The 16,522-nt window shown below is 36.2% G+C and overlaps 1 protein-coding gene across 1 annotated transcript in view; it reads right to left on the bottom strand.

The window, feature by feature from the left end:
- The window catches only part of LOC104837413 (usherin-like), a gene marked incomplete at its 5' end in the record, with an annotated part of 349,356 nt that overhangs the window by 207,641 nt on the left and 125,193 nt on the right, over window positions 1-16,522 (bottom strand). Inside the window, 2 exons of the mRNA XM_010576524.1 lie at window positions 7,702-7,863; window positions 10,245-10,358. Coding sequence (XP_010574826.1) covers window positions 7,702-7,863; window positions 10,245-10,358 — 276 coding nt within the window. The remainder of the gene's footprint in view (window positions 1-7,701; window positions 7,864-10,244; window positions 10,359-16,522) is intronic.

The raw sequence follows: 16,522 nt of genomic DNA, 5'->3' as shown, positions 1-16,522 counted from the left end.
TATTAAGTTAAGAGATAAGTGAGGTATATCCTTATGAATGGATATCAAGAGATTCAAACAGAAGCAGCAGGTTTGGCCTTAGTACGTCTGTGCAAGAGGTGTCATATCTTTATTTACATGAGGCCAGCATTACCTGAAACTAAGCATAAATCATTTACCAAGCATTTCAAAATGATCCTGGCAAAAAAAATGTCAGGGAAGGATGCTTTCCTTTATCTATAAACATATGATTTATAAGCTGAACATAAAACCTTGCACAGTTTCTGATATTTTCTAAAGCACTTAACAAAAGTGTGATTGAATGAAATCTTAACTGAAACTATAAGCTTATGCATCTCTTCTATCAGCAAAATTAAAACCAGAACAGAACCCACCACTTTGCCTTCCTAGCTTCAGGCAAACCACAATTACCAGACATACTGCTGAAAATAAGATCCCACAAAAAGTTTTTCAGGCTATGAGCACAACATGGCCAAGAAAGCATATTCTAGTTCTTATAAATCTAAGGACACCTCTCAATTTTTAGTAGCAAATAGTGGTCACCACGTGACAACTGCTCACAAAGAGAAACTGTATCACTTGATAGGGTCCTATATGAAGTTCTCACTGATGAAAGACAAAATGCAGAGGAACAGACTATGCCCTTCAGAAATCCCAGGGGAAGGTAGACAAGATGCACAAGATTGGGCCAGTTTGCCCAAGAGAGGTTCACACAGGCAACTTTAGAACAAACTGATCTCAGAAAGTGGCAAAATAAGAATTTGCTGCTACCTAACTGCAGTAGGGATGTCTTGGAGAAGACCTGCAAACCCATATGACTGCAGAAAACCTCCAAGATGATAATGTGTGGACAGTAAGCTCTGCTGCTTGAAAAAAAAAGGAAAAAAAAGGACAAAAAAAGGCCATATTTAAATTTTACAAATTGAACTCAATGAACACTTGATTTAAATCTGTCCTCCTCAGTACACATTGTCTTTTGAAGAGATCTTGGCATCTTTAAGTCTGCTGACCAATCTCAATATCTGTGAAGGAGAAAATAAAGATGTAGAAGCCTCTATGTGTCTAATTCTGACAATTAATTTTGAAGTAAGATCACAGGATAAAATAATCTGGGAGTTTTACATTTTTTAGTGGTTTTAATTCTTGTCATGGAATTTAGACAAGCCTGGAAATCAATGTTTTTCTTCTCTTTGTTTAAAAAGACAGAGCCCAGAGCCAAAATATTTCCTATGCTGCCAGAAGGGAAACGAGAAAAAAAAAAAAAGACTCTCCCTGTTCTACAGCTATTAGCTCTGGAGAAGCTATTTGCTCCAGTTTGCGTTGGTACATACAGAAGACTGGGAGGTACCAATCACTCTCATTTTATAATTTGTGTTGCATTTTAATTTTTAGAAAGCGGTACTCAAACAACCTGAGAGCTCAGCAATTCCAGCAGGGTTAGCGTGAGTTCTCTCCTGGCTTGCTGTGTTACCCAAATCTGATCAAAGGACAAGGACTCCAGAAGCCTGTCCAGCTGTGGTTTTATAATGACACCATTAGGTTTTGCTCTATAATCAAGGTCCCTAAAAGTCCGTGTAGCTTCAGGCTTAATATCTGCGACAAGGTTAACTGAAATCTGCAGCAAGGATAACTACTTTAGCAGATTGTATCAGCAGGAAATATTTAAACACTATTTAAAAGGATTTTAAATAAGCAGATTTTATTTAACACTGCACTAATGCACTGCAATAGAAAATGATACAACAGAGCTGCTACAAATAAACATAATGCTTTTACCCTTACCCCACCCCCCTCCCTTCTAAATTCCCCAGATCTGTATTATTAAGTCCAATGAGCGTACCAGATCCTTCTGTCTGAAGCTGAAATACAGGAATGCCAGACTCAGACAGCCCATTTGCCCTTTGGTTTTGTGCCTGCTGAATCTGCATTCTGGGTCTGCGGAATTAATTACGATAGTACCGGTCACTGGCAATGTCAGTGTTGCCAATTCAGGTGTATCAAATGTGCTTTCTTATATGCCTACAACTTTTAGAGGAAGGCAGCTTCTCCTGGAAGACTGGTGTACTCTGCCCTCTAGTGCTAGGTGCACCAATATATGTTTACTTAAATGCATACTCAGGCCACAATAAAGCCTGAAGCAGCAGGCATTCTTTATATGCCACCCTGGAAACCATGTTATTTCCTATATGCCTTATCAGCTGGATGCATTGCTAAACCAAATATAAGAGGTTGGCCTGGAACTGTAGCATGGTATTGCAGGACCCTAAAAGAAGAAGGAGACACTGGGGCATATCTCACTGGGTCACATGCAAGACATTTCAGATAACCAATTCTAATGGTGAAGAGGTGAAGACTAACTTTTCATTGCTCACAATGCTCTTAAATAAGTCTCTGCTTCACAAAAAAATGAGGAATTGTGACATTCAGGTTATAATATACATAAATCTAGCGCTAACATTGTATTGGATAGCAAACCATTCTTTCCAAAACACTCTAGTGAAAGAACAGATTGGGTTCATTTGGTATTTATATGTATTTCACTACAGCATGGAAGATGGGAAATAAAGTCATACCAGAGAACTACAGAATTTTCTGTTGTTTGTCCTTTAAGGCAAAAGCTGCCTGCCATCTTTGAGCAGGACCTAAAACAAAGGAACGCAAATCCTTAGGGTTGGAAATTGGTGTTTTTAAACACAGCTAGTGCTAAAAACTGTATGAAAAGTAACCACGAGAACTACATCTTAAACCTAACATAATAAGTATTTTCTTCTCAGCGATTCAGCTTCTTGCAGTGATACATCTTATTGCAATGATCCTCCATGCACAGTTCTGTGGATTTTCTTGTTCAAATTGTTTCACTTGGCAATTAGTATGATATTGATATTACTTTGCTTTCATTATCATGATCTATCATTTAAAAGAAGCAGTAGTAGTCATAGGGATAAAAAGGACAAAAAACTTTGCCAATTTTTCACGAAAATGTAATAATTGTGCATGGCTGTGCATACTGTGTACTGTAATTACTACTGGTTTAGAGCAACATAAAAAAACAGAAGTACTAATTTGGGGTTCTCCTGTTTTTTGAGTTCAGATATGCTAAGCCCTGCTTGCACAGACGTCAAACATCTGCCTCTACCTCACAGGAAAACAAGGCTCCCATTCTACCCTGGTTTTGTAGGATCAGCCTTCCCACACTCAGATCAAATAACAATTTGAATAACCCAAATCTTAGTTCATGCTCTTATATACAAAATTGTGAAGACAGCTCTTTCTCACCTTTTCCAAGGCTCTCCTTAATATTTTGCCAAGAAACCTGGTAGAAAGCAGTCTGTCACGGTTTTTTAAACTCTTAGGCATGTAATTTAGAGTAACTCTGTACCCGTTTAACTCAGTTGAGGACCTGTCCTTGTAACGTAGTTGACAGGATCTCTTTGCTGAAAAACTGGAAACACTTCTTTCAGGTTGGCAGAGAAAAATAAGTTTCATACAGCTGAGTCTTAATACGAATATCTTCCTTTTAAAGATTCATGATAAGAACCATTAGATTCTGCTAGGAAAATTATACGAACACAATTTGTTAACATTGTCAAGTACCTAGTGCTGCAGAAAATGCAGACGTGCATCCTCAATGACACACTCAGTGCAAAGATAGATTTAAACATTTTTTGTTTTCTAAAGGTATCTACAAAGTCATTTCCCTTTGTAAACATGTTAGGTAATGAACACCTTTTCTTAGTCCATCAAATGTTCAGCACTTAAGAATAGAGGAATATTTTGCTCTAATCTTTTTTCTAAAGTTTCTTCACAATAAGGTTTCCACCAAAACAAAACTTGGCACTTGGGTCACATCTGAACATTACTGTCTTTGCTTACACTACACCTTTCTGCATTTATTCGACCACCTTTCTGTTGGTGGTATTGACATCACCAGCTCAGGCCACTGCAGTCTAATACTTTTCAGTATAAACCCCACCCTGTTTTCTCTTTCATCTAAGGCAGGTGGGAAATTTTTGAGACTAATTTAAAGAAAAGAAAAAACAAGAATAAATACCTTGCCTAAATTTAAAAATATGAAAAAAGAACTATGTTAAGAAATCTCCACATTTCAAAGTAGAAGCTTCAATTTTGCCTGTGAGTGTTTGGATGGGTGAGAGAAGCATATTTTCCTCTCCAGAGGAAAAATCAACTCAAATTTTCCTAAAATCAAAAGCCTTTGTAAGATCAGTGTGTATATGTTAAAGAGTTTTGAAGATAACTGTACAAGCTTCTTCATCTCCTCACAGCTGCTAGTTATCTCTACAGAACAGTAAGGTATGCAGGTTTGGAGAGCAGAACCCTATTACAATTGCTTTCCTGAGCTGCAGCTGCAGTTGGTCTAAGTTACAGGAGCTTCTGCGCTCTCACATAGAGGACTTGAAAACATGAATACAGAGGCATGGATTCACACAGCCTAAATTCCACCAGGGATCCTGCACAGAGTATTTCCTCTTGGCTTGTCCATACCCATTGGAGGCACTAGGCTTTCACTGGAATTTAGGATGTGAAATAGCACCCAGATTGCATGAGGAAATAGTATCACATAAGACAAACGCATAAAGGTGGGAAGCAGAAAAATCGCAGATGGTTAACAAAGGTGTTGCGGTACAGGGGCTGGCTTCATTTCAGTGCTTTATTATTCAGGACACAGAAACCAAATTTGTCATGATGGGGAAAATATTTAAAGGCACTAATGGACAATGGATGCCTAATAGGTCTCCCTTTTCAAGGTGGTAAAGTGTACATTTGCCATATGTGCTTTTAAAGGGGTTCCTTTTTAATTACAGCTCAACCCCTAGAGGAAACAAACCCCTGAATTTCCATGAAAATCAATGAGTATTTCAAGCCCTCAACAACTGTCAAGATTAGAAACTAAGTTAACAATATATTTGCAGTTATCGTGTTGAGAAAACACATCCCTCCTCAAGTTATGGATTAATTAGTATGGGTCTAAACCAATTGCACTTTCCATGGTCTGAAGTGAAAGTTAGGAAAGTACTGATATTTAGACAGAATTGATGCCTTCCTAAAAATAATTTTTTAATTATTTTTTTTTAATTTCAATAGATACAGCACTTCAAAAAACACAGAGAGAATCTATAACTTTCTGGCATAGACTACTGGTAAGGAACTCAGTCGTGTAGTTATTAAATTGGGAAAATCATTTTGGTGAATGAATAGGAAACAGATGTCAGATAATTAACTTTTTCTCTCTGTTTAGGGTCAAAAACATATTATGTTGAGGCAGTAAGTCACCAATATCACTAGCATAAATGCTGAAGGGAAAAGGATAATAATCTGGGAAAAGCCAAAAAGGTAGGAAAGAGACATGTATAACACCAGAAAGTCAAAAGCTGCAACTTTTCACTGTAAACCCACAACGCTTTAAAAAAAAAGAAAAAAAAAGAAAAGATTACATTATACCTCTTTTACCTCTAGCCTATGAAGAAGAAAATCTTGGGCTCTGAAAGGAAGCAAAACCAGGTCAAATTAAAGATATATGCAGATCTAAGCAAGATCTTGAATAAACCTTATTCAGAATGACTGGGATTTCTAGTGACCCAAATCCCAGCCTGCTGGCTCAGATCACCTCTTCCCCCTCAGGCAGAGTAAGAAACTGGCAGCTAAATAAAATGGATCCAAAGTAAACGGCCTGATCTCCACACCATGTTCAGAATGGTAGGCAAGAGTGGCTCTTGTGCAGTACTGCATAGGGCAACATAATATGAGTCACTAGTCTTCTCTTTCGAATAAGCAAGATTCTCTGTTCACTTTATATCTTATGTCTGCCTAAAAAATTAATTGAAATCAAAGTTATGAAATGCTCAGTAGGACCAAAAATATCAATATTTCTAGAAAAATATAAATGATTTCTAAATACAAGTAACAGGACCTCCTCTAGGAAGATTATGAATCAGATGACTTTTCCTTGGACTAGTTTAGCTGAATGTATTCTGATTCAAGATTTAGAGGTAGAACATGAGGAATCAAGTCCTGACCCTTTTTAATTATCCTCTTCTATATTTTCAAAGAACAACTACAAAAGTTACTTGACCACAATTTCTACCAATAAGCATTAATTTTAGCTATGGGTCAGAATACAGAGATTAATCTAAAACCAACCAAAAAAATATATTATGGTGAACATTTCCTCAAACGTTTTAACATTGCTTGTCAATTTATAACCAGGTTGCAGATGAACACATCAGTAAAACTTCCTGTGATGAACTTTCAGTAATGATTTTAACGAGATTGGAAGCACAACTATTTGCACTTCAAAATTCTTAAGAATAGTGTTATGGTATGGCAATAAGAGATTAATGGAGATCTTGCAAAAAAGATAAATGCCACTACAAGAATACCAGAAAACTGGGGGGATGGGGGAGAAATTAATTGAACCTATACTTTTGATAAATATTTATTTTTTTGCAGAAGAAAAATGCACACTAGTTTGAGCTGTCATTATGCTAACCTATATCCTATTTTTCATATTATTAGCAATACATAATGTGGTAGTTTATATTCAAAAATAAAACCAGAATGTATATACCTCATGTATTTATCCAGAAATACACTAAGGTTACTATGGTTACGAAAAATCCATTACCTTTGAATACAGAATGAAAAAGTTTGCCTTAAAGTGTGCACTATTTATTATAGCGATCATCAACAGCCTTCAGGAGGTTCTCTAACTAGATTCATTTTTCAGTGTCAAAACTGACCCACCACACCAGTAGCTTATGGCCTGTGCAAGGCAAAGAAATTTGAACTATATGAATTTTTAAATATGTTTTATACTAACTCAAGATGCAGAAATGGCTTGGAATTTTAAGGCCTTACATTAAAAAGAAAGTAGAGTCTTGGTACCCTTTTCCTTTGAGCTGTCCGATATCAAATATTTTATTTTTAGTTGTACCTACTACCATATACAAATTCTGATGGGTTAAGAATAGTGCTTATGTTGTGCTATGATACTTCTAGCTTAATATTTGTTTTTTTATTTTGTTTTCTGTTGTTTGAATAATCTCTGAACAAATAACCTGGATACTTCATTAAACTACACCAATTACATTAAAATAGGAAGTCAGATTACTATGCTTCACTGTACTGCCAAATAACAGTCATTTAGCTTCTACGTAATAGTACTGATATAACTTGGTTACTGACATATTGCATAACTGTTATCAGAAGAAAACAGATTATTAGTTTATGCTTTTAACAAATGAATTTAATATGGGCTATTCAGGAAAGCAACACAGTGGCTCTCTAATTCTAATTCTCTTCTTCTTAAGGAAGACAGTAGGAAAAACTATTAAAGCTGTACATCATATCTTGTCTTCAACAGTTTATAGTTTACTTCTTTTGAGAGCCAGATGCTATGAGATCAAAAAGTTATAAAACCATTAAAAAGATGACTCAGGTCCTGTGAAAGAGGACAATATAGCACATGATTCAGCTACACCATGGCAACATTCATTTCTGAGACTCTCAGCAGAAACTTTTATGAAGGATTCTTTAAAAATGGAACCCGTCAGGGTTTAGAGTGCATCCAGTCCATTTAAAATTTATTTCTCTTTTCCTCCAAAATAAGAAAGGGTCAGTCATATAATTATTCATAGCAACTATGAGATACGCTTCTGACATGCTACCTAGTACAAAACTCACCTTTTACAACATACTTGGTTCCATTTCCAAAGTAAATTGGTACTCCATTCATATATAAAGTATATTGTGTAATAATACCATTTGGTGTTTTTGGTGGACTCCAACTCATCAGCAAGAACGTGGGAAAGGACATTGCTGTGGGTGGTTGCACATCTTCAGGGGCTGGTGAAAAAAATGTATAACATATTATATGTTATATTTCCACAAATAATAAATAATTTCAGTGAGCAGCTACTACCAGAATGATTTTTGGTAAGGCTGAAATTTCAGAATATATTTTATGCTTGCAACATACCAGCATTTTGAGGACTGTCCTATTACATGTGACGTTTCCTAGCCAAACAGAAACTCCTATGAAAGACAAGGATACACTCTTTGCTTTTTAGGAGAACAATTAAGCTCATATAACTTTATCTTTCCAGCTTGATAACACCGAGCAAGAGGAAGGGCACACGATTTCAGTAAAGTCCTTTTTGTAATACAAATTATTTTCTCTTCCTTCACGCTTTTTATTCCTAACTACAAAGTGATAATTCTTTTTAACCACAAATGCAGATGCTGTATTCTTAGGCACTACACCTTATTTCAGACTTCTCCTAATTCAATACACTTAGTAATGTTTGTTTAGCATATATTTTATGTATATAATATACTGGAAGTTGGCAATGGATAATAATAATTTAAAAGCTGAGTTCTCTCACCATTCCAATGAGTTATATACTAGAGGCACAAGCAATCCCACTGAATATCACAAGGGGAGCAGAACTCGGGCCTTAGTCTGGGAGGAATATCTTGTAATTTACAAGCTCTGTGCCAGCAATTTAAAACAATAACTAGCAGTGGCTGGCAATGTGAAAACAATATAAAGTAATGAATGTTTCAATAGGGAAACAGGGATAGCTGGAGGGTGTGATATGGTGTCTGTCTTCTGTATCATCAATTTATTGTTACTAAGAGCATGCAACAAGAGCATCCAAAAATAGAAACTCCACACATTGACTTTTTGTTCAATTCTTCTGAGGGATAAAACACATGTTCCCCATGGCTTTATTTGATCTCTGGGAAAAAAAATATTAAAAATCTATTCTTGCCTAAACCTTCCCAATATGACAGCACATCTGAAAACAGTGGATATTTCTTTCAAACCCATGTAAGAATTCCTGCCTTATTCACTAAGCTGAGAAAATAAGACATAAACAATTTATTTTTTTAATTACTATATTACACCAGAAAGAAATATACAACACCGTATTTCGTGTTTACGTCACAGGGTCCGTTAAATATTTGGCTGTCAGAGACTACACCCTTTCATGGATAATGCCACCAGACAAACTCAGTCAGTTTATTTAGAACTTCCAAGAGGCAATAAGTGGGTTTTGATTTGCTTGGTGCTGCTGGCAAGTTGCTAACATGTTGACATCAAAATGCTGTTCCAGCAACGTTAGACTGCAATCTTCCGGACTGTCCTCATCAAGACAGCACCTTGCATGACTACCTGCTTTGGCAGCACTTCAACACTCTAGCATTCTTTTAATCATTATGGTTGCAATTCACATAACTTCATGCCAGAATTTTGTTTTATTGGTACTACATTACTATCTAGTTTACATGAGAAGATAAAACAAAGAACTGTGGGAAGGATGGAATTTTCGAAAACTGCTCCACATCACAAAAGATTAACTACTGTCCTATAAGTACATGTCAAAGTCTTCATTATTCTACTGGTATAAAATAGGAGTAACTGATGATTTTAACTGGGTTAACATGGCTTTAGGATGATAGAACCAGGAGATGTGGACTTTATGTTTACTTGAGAATGGAGTTAGATATGTCACAGATATTTGGGGAGCATTTGCTCCAGTAATTGATGTGTATTACTTATCAGCCTAGTCTCTAAAGTCAGAACTGTAATGTATTTTCTTTTTCTTCCTGCTCTAGTTCTTAATGTAAGCATAGAAAACATTATTTACACTCACAACCTTGAAGTTTGAGCACAACAACATGTAAAAGTGTTTAGAAAAAAAAAAGGGAAAATCTGAACAGTGATTAATAAATAACTCAATCGGCATTTGGAGGTTTCATCACACTGAAATAATTGTTGCCTATTGCTGGTGTTTAGCAGTTAAAAGAAACCATGGAAATCAACCGTTTGATTCTCAATTTCATACTGTGCCATACAATCAATTCTTTTTAGTCAGACTGTCTCTAGATTTACTTCTGAGCCATAGTAAAATGAGGAAGCTTTCATTAATCTTTCAGATGCTTCATATTAATGACAAGGCTCTTGCATGAACAATGTAACAGCAATTAAAAAGCCCATTAATCTGCATTACAGCTATTAAAGATGCATGTCATTAAAGGGTATGGAGTTTGATTCATTTTCGCACCCCCCCAAAAAATGGGGCAATTATGGTCTGGCAATGCACTTTGTCATCAAATTAGGTTGGGGTTTTCCAGCAAATGGCTTTGCAGCATTTAGCTCTTCTCCTGTTTTATTATTCATGACTGAAATGTGGAAGTCAAGACCTTTGAAATTACTTTACCTTCTTGTGGAGTGGAGATGTTCAATGCATGCAAGCTCTCAGTACAGCCAGCCAAAGTGCAAGCAGTTAGGGTTACAGCATAGTTTGTGAAGGGATGCAAGCCCGTCAATATGCCTGCAACAGAAGAAAGCAAGGTGTTATGCATGTACAGTGTACAGACTGATTACATATATACACAGACAGAAATAAAAAATTAAAGTTTTCTGTTACAGGCTTCCACTGTTACAGGCGGAGAAGAAAAATTATTTTAAGGTTCCAGTTCTATTATGCCATGACTTAAACTTTGCAAAATAAATTAAGAGTAAATGGTATTTTATTCCATTCTTAATACTAATGATGCAGCTAAGTTTCTTTAGTTATGCTCACTATAAGGGATACTACTTCAAGATAGAGGTGTATATTTTAATGTAACAATGACAATAAAGGAGGTTTTTTTCTCAGTCCCTCCCTCTCAAAGTTTTTTCAGTTATTCATTTTGTTTTTCCAAGGAATTCTCACTCTCTTCCAGAACAAAATTTTTTAATGCCCCTATTCATCTATAAATGGAAATCTCTTTTTTTGTATGAAACATCCCACTTGTGTTCCATTACTTCAGTGGCAGCATATAGACCACATATTTGCTATACTATTCCAGTAACGTAATTCAGGTGACACAGTACCCAAGAGTTTACAAGAAAAAAAATCTGTAATCTTATGCTTTTTCAGGTCCTGCTTATGTTAGTGAAGAGTACTTGCTAGATTCCCACATATTGATCAGCTCCTTGTTGTAGCGAATGCAACAAATCACTGCTTACCACTTCAGGAAGTTACACAATATTTGGAACTGCAGTATACAGAAGTACTACATAGAAGAAAATGTGGTTCACAGTCATTTTCAGAAACATCAGCAGTTCCCATTTCAAAGTAGGTCCAACAGTAAAGTAATATGGAATGAAAATGCAGTAGTAATTAAAAGAAGGCCAATTCATGTCAAGTTTTATTTCAAACCATGTTCTCACCTCGGGTCTCAGCTTTTAGTAAAATCGATGGGGTGTTTCATTAAAAAAAAAAATAATTCTAGCAAACTATGTTATTTCAGAACTGTCCGACACTAGGGTTTTGCAAAGCAGCTTCAAAAACAACAGTACCTCAGAGAATCATGATTTTTGACTAAATGTCCCATAGTACAATAAGACTGCAAACCCCCTCAGCATTACATGTACAAAAACAGGTAGAAGAAATTAGTCCTTATTATTGCTCTTCATTGAGTTACTAAATAGAATGTAGCATAACTTTGGGGTTCATTAAAAATTTTTTTTTTCCCTCACATAAGCCCTTTATACTCACAAAAAGGGCCTGGAGAATTTGATGCTGGAAGTTAAGAGTTACAGCATAAATTTATTATTTTCTGAGTGGGACAACCAAAGTCTGTGAATGTTTATATTGTGTTTACTAACAGGTGTGTTCACATGGAAAATATGAGATTAGCTTTCACTGAATTAGTAATGTTTGTGTCTTTTCTGGTAATTAATCCAAAAACTTCAAAGGCTAGCATTGCAATGATCTTTCTCTATTTGAATTCTCTGAGGTCCAGTTCTACTCATACACACAGAGAGATATTCAGAAGTAATCACATTTATTTCGAAGCAGTGTTAAACTAAAACCAGTTGATCAGAATCTGCTCTCTCTGGTTATAGTTTCAATTTTGCAAATTCCCAGTTAACAGTGGAAAGCTGTACTACCATCTCACTAGCTAATGTAAATGTGCCAGGAAAGAAAAAGAACATTGTGTCAGCCACTACCGAGGCAAATGTGCCTGTAATCTTCCTGAGATGGAGGGCAAATATTTTTAAGAGCATTCAAAAAGCAAAATATAAAAAATAATGATGTTTTAATGCATTACTATCCCTGTAAAGCAGGAATATTGGAATCTACAGTAAATTCTTTGGCACAGAAATTTCATCAGTCAAAAAACTTGGATAAGGCTTAGTACAAAGCACTTATTTCCAGATCATAGAGGGTTAAACACGGGAAAATATAAAAGCTACTACTGGAATTACCTTCAGCAAATAAACACATGCAGAAACCAAATCCTCTCACTGTGACATTTGCAAGTTCTCGGTCAAGAGGAGCATGGCATAGTGTATATGCCATCTCTCTATTCACTCTGCTGTGCTTTAAGAAGCAATTTAGTTTTATTTGTACGTTTAGCACTTGTAGCATTCTTTTCTTATGAAGCAGTGAATTAATGCTCCTTGCATTTCCTGATGGAAGACACTCTGTGGGGTCACCAATGGCTTCAGGCACCGAGAGCTGCAGTAGCACATATCCAGAAAGATGCCCATAGCTGTAGAAGGTTTGGATTGGGCTGTTTGGTTTACTTTTGACAAAGCAGAAAGGTTTTATATAAAGCACCTGCAGCGCAACAGAGTGTACGTTGCATGGGCAGGTTTGTGAAGGGCAGTGAGAATTTGAAAAAAACCCACCCTAACAAATAAACTCTTTTGCAACAGGAGGTTTATGTTAAAAAAATTCATTCAGCAAAGGCAGCAACTTAAAAAATAATTTGTTCATTTCCTAAATAATGTTTTTCCTTCACATGTACTCTTGCACTATTTTCTTTCAACAAAGAAACAGATGTGCTGCATAGGTAGGCAATAGAAAGTGCACAGATTTTATTTACATACTTCAGCAAACTACTTTTTTCTCAGCTGCCAACCTATCTGTTTGGCCAGCATCCACTGTAATCTGTTCTCCTTCATTATGTTAATCTGTGGGCGGAAAGATTTCTGTCATCTTCAAATCGCTTGTACAGCAATGGTAAACACCTTGGCCTGTCTGTAATTGGACAGGTGTCTGCATTGGTGTCACCCGGCTTTTAATTCAATTAAGGAACTGGCTGCTCTGCTCTCATTACCCACTCATTTCCTCTGCACTTTTAGTCAGTCAGTGAAATTTACACTCAGTGTCTGACTATCTTAGAGTACAAAGTCAGCAGCCCCATTGCAAAGATCATCACTGATACACGTGAATTAATTTATAGCACAGCAAAATAAATTCTGCAATAAAAAATAGCTTATGATCCAATGAAGTTGGTTGACAGCTTTAAAAAACTTTCCCTAACTCTTCAATTATCACACTCTCAGACTGGCATTTCTTGTCTATACCCAATAATTGCTGATCTGATAAGAGTCCATCAGGCTTTCCAAGACAGGATGCTAACAAAGCAAAATTTGGCCACAACCACACCTGTGTATATTTTATTAATGTTAACAGGAGAGAGGTAGATAAATTGTCACTTTGATCAGGAGAAAGAATTAGAGGCATCATCGATATTTAAGAAGAGGGTCAGCCTCTCACATTTGGGATATGAGTCCCATTCATTCAGCCTGCCACTACAGAGCAGCTGAATCCATCTAGACTTAAAATTTACATCATAGACTACGTTCCAAGCCTTAAAATCCACATGGGGAATCGGAGACGGTAAATCATTCTAACACACCACTCCTATCTGCCCACTCAAAGAACCTTTGGAAATAAATTAAAGTTCTAACACAGACATTTTGACACAGTGACCCCATGAAACTGAATAATGTCATTTGTTAAATATGAATGTAAAGTTAACAGTCTAAAAGAGTGATCTGGAATCACACCTAGAACATTAAGCCCACTTTATATGCAAAAGTAGTATTTAATTTTCTATACTTTTATTTAAATGATCTTTAATTATTTTCAATATTTAAAGTTGAGGTTTAGAGTTGTGTCAGAGAGAAAACGCTAGGTTCATTCTTGCAGATAAGGGATAAAAACATTGACATGGACAGTCGAAAAGGGTCAACAATGAATTTATGTTAAAATGGATGCACAGACTAGTCAGAGTTAGTTGCATCTTTATATCCACTCCATTCATCATTCTAATGCATACAGTATATAAGAAGATTAAATATCCAGCTTCTTCCTTTCACTTCTCCATAAACCAGACATTTCTTTTGTTCAGTAGATATAAAAGGGAGGTCTTGTATATTCAGGTAGCTCAGCCAGATTCCACAGTATTGTGGCAGATTTTGAGTGGAAAAGTAGTCTCATCAAGGAAAAAAATTGTTTTACCACTAAGGCACGAAGGCTAATATTCTGTTCACAAACACTGAAAAATAGATTCAAAGGCAATTATAGTATTTTAGCAATTTCCTCATCCAATTAAAAGACTTTTATGAAAGCAGCTGCTTCACTGTTCCAATCTGTCATCCTACTTTTTCAGAAAGTTGCTTCAAAACACCACCAGGTCTTCAGAGATGAAAAGACACACTTGCTTATGGTAACTTATACAGCTTTTTCTCTGTGTAATGAATTGGTTAAACCAATATAAATTGAAGTGAGCTTTTTAAAATACATTTATTGAAGGAGCCTTCCCATAAAAACAAAACTAAACCCACTCACCCACACATATATCTCACACAAAAAAAGCTATTTAATCTTACAGATGTAACACAAATACTAAAGTTCTTTTCCTCACTTACACAAAAAAATGCACTCAGCTAAGAAGGTGGAAGAGGAAAATTTTGCAAGGCTACTTCAATTTTTTTATTTTTTTTACAGGTAAATTTAGCTAATTTTAATCATAACCAGGCACTACTTTCATATGCGGCCTTAAAACTCAGCTCTGATACTGAATGTTAAGATTCCCAAAGTCAGCCACAGAGCTTACCCACACAAATGCCATTTGTTTCACAAGCCAAGTGTATTTTTTGCCAAAGGGACCTTCCCTTCCAGATTTTTTCATTGTTTCCTCCCTATCACTCTAGTTCATAAGGACCTATTTTGAAATATACATATTGCAATTGAAACGACACTTGACCTTATAGATTTACCTTAATTCTTGTTTAAGCTCTTAAAAAAAAAAATTACCAAATGTCCCCTCCCCAAACCTAAAGACTATTTAGCCAACTTGAATGCCTGAGGTCGTACAGCATCTGTCTAACAAAGTCACTTGTGTGTCGAGATGCATCATTGCCACAGTACACTTAATCACAGTCCACTGACCAGAAAAGGAAGTCCTCAACTGACTTTGTGTTTTTGACAGATTGTAGCAAAAACTGTTTAAGTACATGCGTCTTCCACATATGCATTTCTGGACTGAAAGCCTGGGCACATCAATCTGTCACATACATCTGCATTTTTAAAGCATCTTCTACCGTAACTATAGTATGAGTTATAAAATTCTGAAGAATTGTTGAACAAGAGGGCACCTGTTCCAACTCTTTGGCTTATGAGAACAAAAAAAGGTTTACTTTAGTTACTGGATTTCTGTGGCTCAGAAGACCCCTTTTTTCCCAACAGAAAAATTTCATAACCAACCATACAAAAGCACCACTGGCCTTGAAGATGCAATTCAGGTTGCAGTGGTTCAAGGAAGCCTGTTACGCTGCCCATAACAGAAGGCAACTCTCTGGCTGCTTTAATTTCCTAAAATCTTAGCCCAACAGTCCAATTTTGCACCAAGAGTTAATTAACCACAGAGAGCATTGGTCCTTTAATGTCTATCACTATGGTACTCTTGATCCTTCCAGATAATTTTGTCACTTTGTTCATTTTCTGCAGGATGATTAATTTTAAAAGTTTGCAGAGAGAGACAGACCGCTAACTTTTTTGCAAACTTTTTTGTCTATTAAAAAACATATTAATAATCCTTTCCATCCTCACAGACGTTAAGAAGTTCTTCTTTTTATTAATAAAAGTATTGGTACGTAGCTAAGAGTTGATGTAATTTTGATAAAATGTTCAGGTTTATTTAATCAGACTATTTACATTTCATATGAATAAATTTATACAACAGCATCGGACTGTAAACACAATTCATTTAGGTCTAAACTCAATCAAGTTAGAACCTTAATATTGCAGAATATTAATATAATTTCTGTTTTAAAATGCATATATTGAAAAATACGCTGCTAGTCTGCTAAAGCCAGCTGAACGAAAGGACATGCGAACCTACATTCTGCCACTCTGATTTAGAGTCATTAGGAGCTCAAGAACCACCTGACAACTCACAGAAGCCTAATGGGCATAGACAGATCTATTGGCTACCCTATGTTGCATTAGCTGCTGCAGTCAAACTGGGATCTGAGCAGGGGCTGAGGTGCAGCTTCTGGTATACTCCATCAGCTCCTCCTACCGAGAGAGTGGATATGAGTGAGTGCATATGGGTGAGAGAGACAGAGAGACCAAATCTCCTTCAGACACCCACAGGGACAAAACAGGCCAACAACAAGCATCACAACCCTAATCATTACATGGGTCTC

This window comes from Haliaeetus leucocephalus, unplaced genomic scaffold, assembly GCF_000737465.1.
Source record: "Haliaeetus leucocephalus isolate CR32 unplaced genomic scaffold, Haliaeetus_leucocephalus-4.0 Scaffold526, whole genome shotgun sequence".
NCBI classification, from domain to species: Eukaryota; Metazoa; Chordata; class Aves; order Accipitriformes; family Accipitridae; genus Haliaeetus; species Haliaeetus leucocephalus.
Note: the sequence above shows the minus strand (reverse complement) of the source record. Positions and strands in the feature narration are given on the sequence as shown.